The following is a 12,838-nucleotide window of genomic DNA, read 5'->3' as shown; positions in this document are numbered from 1 at the left end:
GCCACAGCACAAGAATTGTCACATAACTACATGGCAGCACATCATAGAATGATACAGCACAGGAGGAGGCCATTCGGTCCTTCTTGCCTGCGCCGGCTCTTCGAAAGAGCTATCCAATTATTCCCACACCCCACCTCTTTGCCCATAGCCCTGCAAGTGTTTCCTTTTCAAGTATATATCTAATTCTCTTTTGAAAGTTACTATTGAATCTGCTTCCACCATCCTTTCAGGTACTGCATTCCAGATCATAACAACTCGCTGCGTTTTAAAAAAAAAAGTCTCCTAATTTCCCCCCTGGATTTTTTGCCAGTTACCTGTGTCCTCTGGTAACTGAACCCCCCCCCCCCCCCCTTGAGAGTAGATGGGGAGGAAGTGTTTCCACAATCAAAACCCCTCATAATTTTAAGCACCTCTTATTAAACCGCCCCTTAGCCTTCTCTGCTCTAAAGGAGAATAATGCAGAACGTCAGACGATTGTGAGAGTTTACAGGACTTAACACTGGGGGTTTTTAGATGACAATGTAAACCACGATCTCAGGGGACTGGGTGGTGCAGAAGTTACTTTCACTTCTGCAAGATGCTTATTTTAAAACTGAGAAAGCAAAAGTGAAGAACCAAGACATAGTGAAGGGCACTGGAAAGAGTGAAAGAGAAGACGAGATAAGTAAGGCCAAGCTTGGTTCCGAAATACCTGAAGATTGAAGGAGGAAGGGACGACTGGGGGAGGCGAGGAGTTCCGCAGCCTTACGGTCCTGAGAAAGAATGTGTTAGAGAAGGAGATGGCACAGTGAGATTTGATTTCAACAGAATGAGGATGCAGGGAAGAAATGTGCATAGGACAGCGTGTATGGAGATTCAGAGGAACAAGAAAGGAAAGTCCACAGGTGCATTGACTGTAGTAATATTGATAAAGTAGACGGACCAATTCTGTGCTCTCACAATTAACCTTAATGGAGGGTAAATCGAGGGCTCCCAATGAGTGCTGCTCCCCACTGGAAGCACAAGAGCATGGAATCAGTCATAGAATCAGAGAAATTTACGGCACAGAAGGAGGCCATTTGGCCCATCATGTCCGTGTCGGCTGAAAAAGAGCCAACCAGCCTAATCCCACTTTCCAGCTCTTGGTCCGTAGCCTCGTAGGTTACGGCACTTCAAATGCACATCCATGCACTTTCTGCGTCTTCCACCCTTCCAGGCAGTGAGTCTTTGAGAGACAAAAAAAAAGAGAAAGTTTGGAGGCTGGGAGAAGGACTGCTTAAGAGATGTTATTTCTTGTACCTTGTCCAAGAGTATGAGATGTTGGAGCCTCCCCACATATGGGAGCAGTATTCATATGTTGAATTCTTGCTGGCTGTTGAAGGTCTTGCATAAAATGAGTTGGGATAGTCTCAGCACGGTTTCTAATTGGGAAGGGTTCACAGCATAAAACTGGTTGCGATTTAGCACTAACACTGGTCATCTCGCTCAGGAAGCCAGAAATATCACTGGTGTCGGGAAGTAGAAAGACTCCTGGTTGGGGTTAAGGCACCTTAATGGGAGGCAAACTATCCTCTGGGGAGGGGAGTAAGGGGAATCTCCTTGGGGTTGCATTCACTTCAAGGTGGCGCACATGACAGTGGGAGCTTGGAATTGAGTTCACCGTCTTTGGCACACTCTCCCCTGTGGTAAGCTCAGTTATCTGACCTGAGGCAGGCAAGCCTGCAGGGTGCTGTTGGATCATTGACCAGCCATTGTGGCTCACTGGAGGGGTAGACCTGTCATTCGGGCATTCGGATTTGTCCCGCCCAGCTTCATATAACCCTGCAGGCCAGCACTGTAACGGTGAGGCTGCTCCTAGCTGGGCAAGCAGTAAGAGGCTTCATTCCTTCTAGGTCCTCTTGTCTCTGCTGAGGCCTTCAGTGGGAGATTTGTTGAAATCATTGGCTTTTCTGCCCCTTTTAATGTGGCTTCCGCCTCTTTTGGTCCTGCAGCAACACCTCGATTTTTTTTTTTTTTTTTTTTTGCTTGTGACCGCTTGCTTGTTGGGATCCTGCCAGAAGTCTACCACAAATGCTTAATGTCTCCCGACCCAGGAATAAGGGCTGGGATCAGTGTAGCGGGTGCAAGTCCCACCCTGACCCTGTAGGGAAATCCAGGACTGGGAAGGTGTTCCATTCTCCAACACCAACATCCCTCACCTTGATGAACATACAACCTATTGCAATCTGACTAAACTTTTTTTTAAATATAAAAGTGGAAGGTGAAGTACAGGAGCTAACCTGAGAGTTTGATGTTGAAACCGGGTGGAAAAAATATGGAAAAGTATTCCATTTCCTGGGAATGACTTCCCTCCCCATCAGAGCACAAAATGCATGGATAAACTACAAGAATGAAGCTCCGTATGCAAAGCCTGACAAGAAATGCATGAGAACAGCCTCTTCCTTTTTATTAGTTCTCGCTTGCTCTTCTCCCCCCATGGTGGTTGGGGGATGGGGTGGGGGGGTGCAGTGGTAGAGGAGGGAAATCCACGACAGAGTAATCATATGTGATCTCCGCTTGGAGTAGGTTTGATGACCAAACGGCCTTTTGTTACTCCGAGCTTTGTCCTTATGGGAAGTATCTGTGCTCTGTTCAGCATCTCCCCCTAGTGGTAGAGTTGAGATTGAGAATTCTCTTGTGAGCCACCATGGGTTTGAACCCATATCACATCATTCCATGGTAGTGGAATTTGTTAGGGGCTACTGAGCTTACATTTTGTGCAAATTAAAACTTCATTTCCCTTCAGTAGTCGCAAATGTTCTATTTCTGGATGAAAAGAAACTTTTAATTCCCTTAATAGCAAATAGGGTTTCAATCTATACGCTGATGACACCGCCTCTGCCCCACTACCACCTCTCTCGACCCTTCTCAGACTTTGGCCCCCTGCCACTAACTCTGTTCCCTCGCCACCAATCCTTTTTCCCCCTCCTTGACCACTGACTCAGACTGTTCGCCAGCTCTACAACCCTCCAAGAACTCTGCATTCCTCCAACTTTGCCCTCTTGTGCATCCCCTGTTCCTTTTGCCCCACCATTGGTGGTTATGCCTTCAGCCATCTAGAACCTAAGCTCAGTAAATCCCTCACTAAACCTCTCCACGTCTCTACTGCTCCCTCCTCCTTTAAGACTCTGCTTAAAACCTACCTCTTTGACCAAACTTTTGATCACCTGTCCTAGTATCTCTTTCTTTGGCTCAGTGTATATTTTTGTCTGATTAAGCTTCTGTGATTGTTAAAGGTGCTATATAAATGTAATCTGATGGTTATATTTGCCAGTAAGGGGCTTTTTTCTCTCTCAACTTTTATTTTGTCTGATTTTAAAAATGTTTTTAATTGCTGAGTTAGCTGATCTGCAATTCCATCACATGTAAGTCTGTGCCGGGAACGCTAATTCATATAATTTACCCTCTAGTTTTGAAATGTGCCTGTCACTTTTTATTTATGTTTAAAAAAAAGTAACTCTGTCATTTCCAATCTACAGACAAACTTCCCCCCCCAGCAACAGAAATGCTTTCAGATCTCCAGATGTCCTAAGAGCAATTGGCATCAAAGTGACCTTGAGGTGTGCTTATTGAAAGCAATTAGACTTTGTGGCCTCAGAGGCAGTTATACACAGCTGCATCTTGGCAGCAGAATAACTAAGCACATTACGTGGTGTGATGTTCTTGCCATTCGAAGCACAGGAGGAGGCCATTCGACCCATCATGCCTATGCCTGCTGTTTGCTAGAGGAATCCAAAATTAATCCCCTTGCCCCGTGCTTTCCCCATAACCTTGCAATTTCCTCTGCTTCAAATATTTATCCAGTTTTCACTTAAAAGAAGCAGTGGTCTCTGCCTCAACCACTCCCTGTGGCAGAGTATTCCATGCTCCCAACCACATCCCTCCGACTTATCATGGACAACGCTCCATGTATTTTTGTGACGATGATTTCTTGGGAATGGGGGTGCCATCCACAGATTGAATGCGAGTTGGAAGGTTGCCTATGACTCTCGAGTTCTGCCACCGCTTTCAGACATGTAGATTTTCAGCAGTTATAAACTGGATAAACAACCAGTGATCTTTAGTCAAGTGAAAAGCCATTGCACCTGAGCCTGGTTCGTTATATTTGTTCTGCGGGTCTGAGAAAACTGCAGCTAAAAACTCACCAGAGTTTTCAGCAACAACAAAAACTTGCATTTTATAGCGCCTTTTAACGTAGTAAAACGTCCTAAGGCACTTCACAGGAGTGATTATCAAATAAAATTTGACACCGAGCCAAATAAGAAGACATTAGGACTAGTAACCAAAAGCTTGTTCAAAGAGGTAGGTTTTAAGGAGTGTCTTAAAGGAGGAGAGAGAGGCGGAGAGGTTTAGGTGGGGAATGCCAGAACTTAGGACCTAGGCAGCTGAAGACACGGCCGCCAATGGTGAAGCGAACAAAATCGGGGATGCGCAAGTGGCTGGAATTGGAGGAGCGCAGAGATCTCGGAGGGCTGTAGGGCTGGAGGAGGTTAGAGAGGGGTGAGGCCATGGAGGGATTTCAGTTCGGGGAATCCCTTAAACCAGCAAGAGCTTCTGCTTTGTTTGTCTGCGTTATTGGTTTCTGAGTTCGAAAACCAAGACGTGAGAAATTGGATTAAAGCTCTATTTTTAAAAATAAAAATCTTTTCTGAAACAGAAAACCCTCCGAGCTGCAGTTCCATTGATTGGATTCAACGAAGGGCATCTCTCCCGGCTCCAGGCCCAAATCTGAGCAACGTCAGCCTGTGGAACATCCTGAAGAACAACATCGGAAAAGACCTGTCCAAGGTCTCCATGCCAGTCCAGCTGAATGAGCCGTTGAACACGCTGCAGCGACTCTGTGAGGAGCTGGAATTCAGTGAACTGCTGGACACGGCAAGCAGGACTGTCGATCCCTTTGAGCGCATGGTAAGCTAATTAATCTGCTCGGTGGTACCAAGCAGCTGGGTGGGTACTGGCTCCTCCTCAAATGAGAGAAACTCCCTCTTTCCCCTCATCACGGACATGAATGCAACATATTTCTAGAGGACCCCAACAAAAAGATTGAAAGCTTTAAGACTAGGCTTTGGAACTAGCTGATTTATCGTAGCCTCGTACATGGGAAGTCAAGACCAGATGTAGTCTTCAGGTGAAGTGGGGTTAGAGGGCGGTGGATAATTGGACCAGGACATGCAGATGTAATTTAGCCCTTATACATCTGTCCCTATTTTTATATTTCCATTGTAAATTCCTGTGTCCACATTTATAATGGAAACTGCCTGTTGAAATTTCTCACGCTGTAATTATACACTCCTCCCAATGGTGGCGCCTCCACTGGGGAGTGGGTGTATTTACAGTCTGACAAGTTTACATCGGCTGTTCCATTATAAATGTGGACATGTGGAATTTATAATGGAAAAAGTTGGCACCCCAGCCATTGGGATGGCAGGGTGGGGGGCGAAACATCAAAATTAAGAAATATTATTTCATTGAAAAAATTAAGAAATTTGCAATGGGAAGCAGATTGTACATTGAGTACAGGTGGAGGCTGTAGGAGAGGACACAGAGTCAAAGGCCAGCATCTTGAGGAAGAAAGCCAATTTAAAATGTTACTTTCATGGGGAGAGGGCAAACAGAAGGCTGAAAAAACTCTATAAAGGAAATAAAAAGATTAAATTTAAAATTAGACCGCACTGCAAAAAAATAAAAGCGTGGAAAAGCTAAAACATACAACCTAAACTTACCTGAAGTGAAAACAACGTGAGCTTTGAAATTTTCATGATGTGGAGATGCCGGTGATGGACTGGGGTGGACAAATGTAAGGAATCTTACAACACCAGGTTATAGTCCAACATTTTAAAATAAAATTGTTGGACTATAACCTGGTGTTGTACGATTCCTTACATTTGAAATTTTCAGAGATGGGTCCTGAAGACCTTGACGCCACCCAAAGGCCAGACTGTGTAATTACAAGTTGACAAGTTTACATCAGCAAAACCCATAATAAATGTGGACATAGAAGTTTATAGTGGGAAAATATTGATCTAAAAAGTGACACTGGGAAATCAAGTTGTGCAGATGTAAGATTTTTGATATATTGTAGATAAGTTTTAATTACATAATCAAGACTGCTGGAAATTTGGTGTGGGACAGATGAGAATGATCAGGGTTCTGTGGTAATACTGAAGGATGTCTGTCCCGGCTCTCTCTTCCCCTCTGCTCTGTGTCACTTAAAGTTACTGCTTTCCTATTTCCTTCCAGATTTACATTGCTGCCTTCGCTGTGTCAGGCTACGCTTCCGCTTATTACAGAGCGAGGAGCAAGCCGTTCAACCCTGTCCTTGGTGAAACGTATGAATGTATAAGAGAAGACAAGGGTTTCCAGTTTATTGGAGAGCAGGTATTTATAATCTCTGCTGATTTCCTCTCTATTTTCTCCCCTCCTCTCCTGAAGGTGCTGACTCGTGCTGAGGTACAGCTCTAGAGGTGTTGACAGTCTGACGGTACCTCAGCCAAATGGCCACCTTTTGTGTGCACGCCAAGGCTGTGAGTGGTGGCAGGCTACTTGACTGTGGAAGGCATCGCGGCTGAACCTGATCCTGTCTGCACCCACGCTCACACTTGTGATTTTCAGCAGGGAGCGTTGGATACCAAATAGGAACAGGAATCCTGCCTTCTTTCTTTCCTTTCCCAGTCCCTTCCCTCTCTGGCTGAGGGACGCTGGGGGCCTTTCCCTTTACGAGGCATGTTTGTTCCTGCAAAGCTCTCCAGTTTCTGCTTAATGTGAAGTTATATTTGAACATTCCTTTTCGCACGGTATAGACTGAATATTTACAATTATCAGCCTAATGATCGTTCTCTGCTTGAGTGTCAGTCGATTGCACTCGCATCTCTGGGTCAGAGGGTTCTGGGTTTGAGCCCCTCACCAGTTTTGAACCCGTAATCTAGGTCACTCCTGTGCAGTACTGTGGAAGCGCTGCATTGTTGGAGGTGTAGCCTCTCGGCTGAGCTGTTAAACCATGGGCTCAGCTGCTTCTTCAAGTGAATGTTAAATCCCACGGAACTATTCGAAGAACAACAGGGTATCCTGGCCACTCTTCCTTCCACAATCAGTATCACCAAAAGACAGATTAACTGGTCATTCGTCTCATTGTTAATTGTGGGGAATTGCTGGCACAGAACGGGTATCGTGTCACTGCGTTTCAAAAGTTATTCGATGGGCTGGAACTTGCGCGGAGCAGCATGGCAACACTCGCCGCACCTCCTGCAAATTAAATTAACAAATGTATTTACTGCGGGCTCTGTGGCATCGACTTTCTTGATTTTGAACTTTTTTTAAAAAAAAATTGTGTGCTATCAACTCAGCCTCTGAACAGCGTAAGTTGATGCTCATGGAACAATCTGTGAGAATAGAAGACATGCCCACAAAATCTGTGAGGAAGAGAAGTCACGCCCACAAGCAGACTTCATTCATTTAAAGTTAGTATTCTGGAAGTCACTGTAAATAAAAAAAAATTACATTTCTTTAGCTTTTTATAAAAGAAATAATTGAATTAAATAAAGAGACAGAAGGGAAAAGTATTTTTTTTAATGACCAAAAACTATTAAAATAAGGAGTAATATAAGACTCCACATTTTTAAAATTTAATTTTTAGTTGTTTGGCAGTCATTAAGACTAAACGCGCTTTTAAAACTTAGTTTAGACCTGGTATTTTTAAGTGTACCTGTTTGGTGGCGTAATTAGTTACTTTCCAGCTGGGTGGTCGAGCAGGTTTGCGATTTTTTTTTCAGTGATTTCAATGATTGCAGTGTGCGATGGCCCTTTAATTCGAAGCTGCCAAATCGCCGGCGAACCAATAGGAGCAAGCTCACGATTTCCGCGTTTTAGTGCGCGTGTGCAAACACGGGAACTTGCTCCTTCGATTCGCCATTGAAAACGGAGAGCGCTGGTGAGCTCCTCCGTTATTTCGGGAGCAAGTTCTGCCCCCATTGTGCTTAAAGAGCTTTGAGACATTTCAGTGATGTGTCACTCGCCGCAGCTCCTGCAAATTAAATTAATACTCAGCTGGCGAGGCAGCATCTGTGGAGAAAGAAACAGAGTTCACGTTTCAGGTTGATGACCTTTCGTCAGAGCCGTTTCTACCTCCAGTCTGTGCTGAGTTAGCCGATATCAGCTGGTGTTGCAGATGGAGCATTGTAGTTGGTTGCAAGAAGTGTTGGCTCCTAGTTGCTACCTAATGACTCGTACTGGAAAGTCCAAGCGTAAAATGGAGTGAGAACGGAACTGGGCGTCGTTAAGATACCACTGGTGATGCGCTCTGACAAGAGTCGGCTGTAAAGTCTGCTCTGTTGAATGGGGTACCAGAGGGCTACCTGCATCTCTGTAGCTCACCAAGACCCAGCACCTTCAGGAGGTTGGGGAGTGGGGGGGAGCGGGGAAAATATTGGATGGCGGGGGACAAACTGTGATCGTCTCCTCGCACCCAGATAATGCTGCCCATCATAGTTTATTGCATTTCTTATTGCAGGTTAGCCATCACCCACCAGTCTCTGTGTCCCATGCTGAATCGGAAAACTTCATTTTTTGGCAAGGTTAGTTTGTTGGGTAGGAGAGGGTTTAATGGGCAGTGTGTAACCTTTGTTCTAGAAATTAAATCTAAAAGGGGGGGGGGGGTGGTAATTACATGTCACAGTTTCTGATTAATCACAGATGCTTACATGTTACTGGGGGGTAGCTGTGTGCAGAAACTGCAAGTGTAGTTTGGCTGATGTAGCAGTGGGGGTCAATAATAAATCATCTTGCTTAAAGCACATACCTAAATTGGAGCCTCAAGATACAGAAATCGAGTACCACTGATCAGGATATTCCGCATGGAGCTACATACAGATTCACTTACCGAATGTGTACGTTGATCAGGACTGCATGTTGTGATGCAGAAAGGTGCCATAATGTCAGTAATATTCTCACAATTCTCCTACTCCAGTTCATTCTTTCTCAAATCCTCAAAACTATGGAATTTCTTACCTCTTGCAGTCTTTGTGTTACAAACTACAGGCTTGACATCACACAAACACTACTACTTGCATTACCTGATCCTGTTTTCAACCTTGCCGGTGTCTGTACTGGGCCTTGACCTTCCGTCTAGGTTTCGCAATAAAAGGATAAATTAAAAGTGATTGGAGAATTGTAGCGTGGATGCTGGCAATTGTGGGATAAGAAGAGGCAGCTGAATTCAATGTGCAATTGCTGCTCCGTTATCTCTCCCCCCATAGTTAGCAGGTGGTAGAACCAGTGCAGGCCTGTTCAAACCATTTCAATGTTGAAGAAACTCCACCCCTCCTGCTCAGGAAAAATACAACCATAGCCCATAATAGGCTATTTTTTTTCTGAGCCTCCCACATCAACCTTGGCAAAGCTGCAGCGCAGTGAAACTGCAGACTGCTCCACTCTGCTGCAATTGCATTTGGTGAGTTGGGCAGAGGGTGAAGGACATTGAGTAGAAGTGCAGCCTCCTCCCCAGCTCTGTCCTTTTATGGTGCTCCATGGGTGGATTGGGACAAGATGACTGAAATTTAAGGCGGATGGACTGGTTAGCAATGTCAAAGTTGGTGATCCAGTTCAAGGCAATGGAGCGAAGTACCTCATCTGTTTAGATGTACAGTTTTGAATTAAACTTTTTTTAGATCGCCCTCTTGCTCTCTCTTTGACTTTGTTCCAGCTGCATAATCCAACTTTACATTGTCACAATTATTATAATACTAACATTTGCCTACAAAACAACCCTTCAAAAATAATTCATCGCCTGTGAAACACTTTGGGAGGTTTCTGAGAGACATGATGAGGTGCAGTATAAATACAAGACTGTCTTCTTGCTGCTTTCAGATGTGAGGTGGAAGAACAAGTTCTGGGGGAAGTCCCTTGAGATTGTGCCTGTTGGAATGGTGAATGTGAGCCTGCCAAAGTGAGTAGCTGATTTGAAGACATTCAGGGGTCGAGAGAGCAGGGCTGAAATGGAATAAATCCCGTTTGTGTTGTATTTGTTGCAAATGCGCTTTCTGTGCCATTCCCAGGTTTGGAGATCATTATCAGTGGAATAAGGTCACGTCCTGCATCCACAACATCTTGAGCGGGCAGCGATGGATAGAACATTATGGGGAAGTGACAATCACAAACATCAAGAGCAGTGGCTGCCACTGCAAGTTAACATTTTGTAAGGTAAGTTTGTTCAGTTGTCTGCAATACTTCCAAAAGGTAAACTGACTCAATTAAAATGTCGGTTTTGTTCTTTTCTCCACATTTCATGACTTGGAGGCATCCATTAAATAGATGGGGGGTGGGGGGGTTTGGGAGGGGGGTACAGACTCGAGCTCTGAAGAGGGAAAATGATCAGTTTAGACTTAACTGCTTCACACAGAGAGTGACACGTGTGGAACAGACTGTTCCGAGAGATAGTGGATAGTGTTAGCAAGTTCAAGGGAGAGCTTGGACGGTGTAGTTGACAAAAGAAACAAATGAGATATGGAAAAGAGGTAGAGAATGGGGCTGGCCAAATGGAATGCAATGGTCTTTTCTGGTCTTGTACGTTCCTGTGTTCTCCCAGGTATTTATTGTTGACAACAGTCTCCCAATGTAAAAGCAGTATAAAGTTTGAATCTCACTCTGGGTTTTGCTAATGGTGCTTTCTTTTTTCTTCCAGACCAAATACTGGAGTTCGAACGTAAATGAGGTTCAAGGCTCAGTGATAGATCAGAGTGGGAGGGTCGTCCATCAGCTGTTTGGCAAATGGCACGAGGGGCTTTACTGTGGCGGGCCACAATCAGCTAAATGCATTTGGAAACCAAGTAAGAACAGCTACATTGTCTCCCACCCTGGGCTCTTTCATATTTAGCAATGTATATAACGTACCCACTCCAGCCTGTGCTCTTCATTCTCAACAATGGTCTGGAGAGAATTCCCTGATGAAAGAAAGAAAGACAAGCATTTATATAGTGCCTTTCATGACCTCAGGATGTCCTAAAGCGCTTTACAGCCATTGAAGTACTTTTGAAGTGTAGTTACTGTTGTAATGTAGGCAACACGGCAGACAATTTGCGCACAGCAAGCTCCCACAAACAGCAATGAGATAATGACCAGATAATTTGTTTTAAGTGTTGGTTGAGGGATAAATATTGGCCAGGACACTGGGGAGAACTCCCCCTGCTCTTCTTCGAAATACTGCCATGGGATCTTTTACACCCATCTGAGAAGGCAGACGGGTTTAACGTCTCATGCAAAAGATGCACTTCCGACAGTGCAGCACTCCCTCGGTACTGCACTGGGAGTGTCAGTCTTGATTATGTGCCCAAGTCTCTGGAATGGGACTTGAACCCACAACCTTCTGAAGGCGAGAGAGCTACCCACTGATCCACCGCTGATGGTTCAGTAAGACATTGTTCAGTATGAAACTGAGCTAATGTCGAGCCAGATGACCCCAGCTTTGATCCCCAGTCTGTGCTGAGCTAGCTAGGGCTTTGGCTGGGGGAAGGAGGAAGGGGAAGGAAATCAGCCAGGTTCTGATCACTATCCAGTAAACCTCGCTGAGACCAGCAGTCCGAAAAACCCGCTACCGATCCTAACGAGACCCGGCAATTTGGCTTGTAGCCGGCTGTGCATGGCCTGCACTTTGGAAACCCGGCAACACTAACGCAATATAATAGCGGCTTCAGGTGATTAACAGACCTTTTACTAATTCAGAAGTTATTAATGAATAATTAACTGCACCTAAACTGGCTGGTTGGTCAGCTAATTTTCCCCCTTCTGTTTTATCAATTTGCCAGATTTTTTTTTGCACATTAAATCTTCCAGTACTCGGTCAGCCGACTGTTAACAATACACTAGCCCAACATATCGAGCTGGTCAGGGTTTTTAGTGTGAAATGAAAATGCTGTTGTTACATATGTCCAGCTTTAAGTAGTTCTGAAGCACAAGAGCCTGTTAAACTACATTCCTGCAGTAACTAGGCACTTCACTGAATAATTGAATCGGCCAGAGTAAATGTTCAGTTTACCTAGGTGATGATGACGGTGACTGGGTGAAGGCCAGCAGGTATTCAGGCTCCATTTTAAGAAGCGATAAGCATTGCCAGAGTAAAGCTGCTTGTATATTGTTTTCGTGCCCCCCCCCCCCCGGGCAAGTCTTCAACAGCTGCCGGCATTCCCAAAGTGTAACTTGCCGGATTCACCGAGACTGGTCACGGGGAAGACCCAATGAAAGAAATGGGACTTGCTGGTCGCTAGGCTTTGGGGCTGTTGGCAGCTCTCTAGGACCCGAATGTCAGCGTCACTAACACAACAGTTATAAGAGGGTAAAAGTACAGATCCATTAATCACTTACCTGTGGCTCAGCAAGTTTGTCCAGTTGAAGGCTGAACCATGTACACCAGGAAGCCCCAAGTTTATTTACTGGTCTGTGCGGAATTAACCTGGGCAACTGTATGGGCACGACAAGTGACGTTGGGGCCCCTGGGTTAGGGAGGGGAAAATCGGCTAGGGTTTTTACTTCTGATCGCGAGCCAGTGACCCTCCCTGTTGGAAGTGAGGTCAGAATCAGGCTCGGTACTGATGCCCCCTATGTTCGATTCATGTGCCCCGTTGAGACTTGGGTGGAAATAATATCCGCTTGGGTAAGGTATGGGAGGACGACTGAGCTGGGGAACTGCACCCAATTACCCTGTCAGCAGCTTCAGGAGAGGGAGGAAGAAAATTGCTAAGATTTTTTAAAAATTAAAATGAGTTAGCAACTACCACATAAAGGTAGAGGAGAAATTCCTTTCCTTCTCTAATGGAGCAACACCTGTAGGCAC

The 12,838-nt window shown here is 45.1% G+C and overlaps 1 protein-coding gene across 3 annotated transcripts in view; it reads left to right on the top strand.

The window, feature by feature from the left end:
* Window positions 1–12,838, top strand: part of osbpl7 (oxysterol binding protein-like 7) — a 74,617-nt gene that overhangs the window by 47,788 nt on the left and 13,991 nt on the right. For all 3 annotated transcript variants that reach the window (XM_067968827.1, XM_067968828.1, XM_067968826.1), the window contains exons 15-20: window positions 4,676–4,926; window positions 6,259–6,396; window positions 8,525–8,588; window positions 9,880–9,958; window positions 10,068–10,212; window positions 10,694–10,838. In XM_067968827.1, the coding sequence (XP_067824928.1) occupies window positions 4,676–4,926; window positions 6,259–6,396; window positions 8,525–8,588; window positions 9,880–9,958; window positions 10,068–10,212; window positions 10,694–10,838 (822 nt within the window). The remainder of the gene's footprint in view (window positions 1–4,675; window positions 4,927–6,258; window positions 6,397–8,524; window positions 8,589–9,879; window positions 9,959–10,067; window positions 10,213–10,693; window positions 10,839–12,838) is intronic.

Source organism: Heptranchias perlo, chromosome 30 (genome assembly GCF_035084215.1).
Source record: "Heptranchias perlo isolate sHepPer1 chromosome 30, sHepPer1.hap1, whole genome shotgun sequence".
NCBI classification, from domain to species: domain Eukaryota; kingdom Metazoa; phylum Chordata; class Chondrichthyes; order Hexanchiformes; family Hexanchidae; genus Heptranchias; species Heptranchias perlo.
The sequence above is the reverse complement of the archived record's forward strand: the minus strand, read 5'-3'. Positions and strand labels throughout refer to the sequence as shown.